This window comes from Gavialis gangeticus, unplaced genomic scaffold (genome assembly GCF_001723915.1).
Source record: "Gavialis gangeticus isolate Ggan-Ray unplaced genomic scaffold, GavGan_comp1, whole genome shotgun sequence".
NCBI classification, from domain to species: domain Eukaryota; kingdom Metazoa; phylum Chordata; order Crocodylia; family Gavialidae; genus Gavialis; species Gavialis gangeticus.
In genome coordinates, this window is record NW_017729022.1 from 69,064,904 (window position 1) to 69,067,642 (window position 2,739).

The window sequence follows — 2,739 nt, forward strand, 5'->3', positions numbered from 1 at the left end:
GGGGGGGGGGGTGGCCTGTGCTCCTGTGGGGTGCTTTATCCGCCCCACCATCTCAGTGTTCACAAGATGGTGCCTGGTACCTCAAAGTATGTAGAAAAAACATTTAAAGCTGTGTCTATGGCCAAATTGCTGATCCTCTGAATCGGCATCGAATCTTCAGATTCAGATTTGGCCTAATCGAATTGGGGATAGTGATCCAAATCAGCGAATCGAATCACTGTCCCCGATTCGGGATGAATCTAAATTGAATATGGCCTGTTTTGCACACCCCTACTGACCAGTACCTGGGAAACTGCAGCCGCACCGGGAGCAGCCCTACCAGGAAGCTGTACATGCTGGCCAGGGTTATCAGCGGCCCCAGGCGAGAGCACCGCGGGCTGGATGCAATCAATTGGTGGGCACCTGCCCGCAGGCCAGATCCAATCAGTGGGCAAGCCAGATCTGGCCCATGGACCATATTTTGCCCACCCCTGGTTTAAAGTGATACAAAACAGGTAGGTTATTAAGATTTAGTATAATCCAATCAGCAATAATGTTCATGTATTACATCACTTAAACCATTTAATAAAAAACACTATAAAAGTTGTTTTGAGAACCACCAGGTTATTTCCTTCAAGGAAAGAAAGAGGTGAGAAACCAAACCTTACTTTGTGTTCATTCCTTCAAGTAGAGCGGCTGAAATCCTTTTTAGTTTGTCAGGAAAATCCGGTAGACCTACAATCGTTGCCCCCAGTATATTGTTTGTTATGAGATATACACAGGCTATAATTTTCAACTGATTCAGCTTTTCCTTCAACTCCTGAAGGCGAGCTTCATCGGTCACTAGCGTCTAGAATTGAAATAACAGTACCAATTATTGTAAGTTACACTAAATTGAGACCCAAGCAGCTAACACACTATTACTGGATGCATGTGTGTGGAACTTCAATGCAACACTGATTAAAACATGTAAATACTCAAAGAAGTCTGAAAATACACAGCAATTGCTATCATTTCCTTGCGTACATAGTAGCAGACAGCATGCACTATAGAACTACATTTAAAAAGAAATTTAAATAAATTTGAAAAAAGAAAGAAAACCCACAGTTATATCAAGGAATGGAAAACTTTGCAGGCAAAGTTCTCACCAGTAGCAGGCTGCTTTATGCCAGATAAGAGGGGCTGCATGGTACAAAGGCACCTGTAAGTCCTGAACACAATTAGACACAGATTCCCTTAACACACAAACTACAGGGAACAGGTATATGGCTGCCTTCAACTGAATCCCTTGCGTGCTCTATGTCCCAAAGAACAGACATGGGAAGTTGCCACTTCATGCCGTGGTAACATTCTCCTGATCTCTGACAACTCTATGAACTAGGGTGTCCATATTATGGTCCCTCCCACTCTTCCCATCCCCATGCTGCAAGTTCTGTGCACAAGATCCCGCCCAATCATCCTAATATTCAGAGTGACTGAACACGTCTAATTGTAGTGGAATATCAGTGGAAGGAAGCTGTGGACAGTCAATTTCTCAGTGTGGAGAAAAGTCAGGCTAGTTATTAGTCATTCACTCACATAGGGAAGAGGTGAATATCTAATATACAGAACTATTTATAAATATGACATAGGAGCTCAATCTTGTACATCAGTGGTGTCAAAGATCCAGCCCATGGAGCCCTATTACCCAGTCCACAGAACTGCCTGTGGGTCTCAGACTTGTACACTGCATGCAGCACATGCTGGCCCCAGCCCCACATGCTGTATGCAGAGTGCATCTGGCACAGGCTGCACACGGCATGGAGGAATGGAGCCAGTGCATGCTGCACGTGGCATATGTGGCCAGCCTGGGTTGCATACAGAGTGCAGCACCCATGCCAGCTCAACTCTGTGTGCTAGATCTAGGGCCAGTCCTATAGTTCTGCACTGGACATGCAGTGTGGCCCCATGTACTGTGTGCAGGGCCAGAGCTAGCACATGCTGCATGCAATGCACAGGGCTGGAGCTGACACTACAAGTAACAAGTGAAGTCAATCCAGGGCATGTGCTGCATGCAACACCTGCACCAGACCAGTCCTGCAGGCTGGCTCTGGCATGTGGGGTGAGCCCCATCTGGCCTGCAGACCAGGCCCACAACCATGGACCAGATGAGTTTGACACTGCTGTTGTAGATGGACAACATAATATGCACAGTATCATGCAAGTTCTTTAGAATTTCTAGGTGTCAATGTCTAGATTTTGCAGCAAATGTTTTGCAAGCTTCATCTTTTTGTCACTGTAACAAAATTGTTCAGTTGGTTCTTATACTGAACCCCACCACTTCAGAACTGAAGTGCTTCTCCCAAAAGTTAAGGCCTGAAGGATACCTAATCACCGGGGACCTGAGTTTTCTGTTTCCCACAGAAAAACGGAGTAAACAGCGAATTTTACCTTTTGCCAGAGGCAAATGCGGATTTCCTGTTTTACCAGAGAAACTTGCGGATCTTCCAGTTTTACAATGAGCTCCCTGCAGGCTGGCAGAGTTCCAGCATGCAGGGAGCTGGCAGAGAGGAGGAGGAGGGTGGTGAGGCAGGAGGATGCCACGTGCTTCTACATGCATATGGCCCCAGGCAGCCCAAGAGCAGCTCCCGCAACTAAGTTGGGGGGGAGGGGGAAGATGGAGATTGAGGCCCCCGTAGGGAGGGAGCTGGGCAGGGATGGGGCTGCTGCCCAGCCAGGGGGTTGTGTGGGGCTTGGGGCTGAAACACGTGGCTGCAAGGC

At 47.4% G+C, this 2,739-nt stretch overlaps 1 protein-coding gene across 2 annotated transcripts in view; it reads right to left on the reverse strand.

Annotated features, from left to right (window-relative positions):
* Positions 1–2,739, reverse strand: part of TCP11L2 (t-complex 11 like 2) — a 37,682-nt gene that overhangs the window by 11,698 nt on the left and 23,245 nt on the right. For both annotated transcript variants that reach the window (XM_019515337.1, XM_019515338.1), the window contains exon 9: positions 648–829. In XM_019515337.1, coding sequence (XP_019370882.1) covers positions 648–829 — 182 coding nt within the window. The remainder of the gene's footprint in view (positions 1–647; positions 830–2,739) is intronic.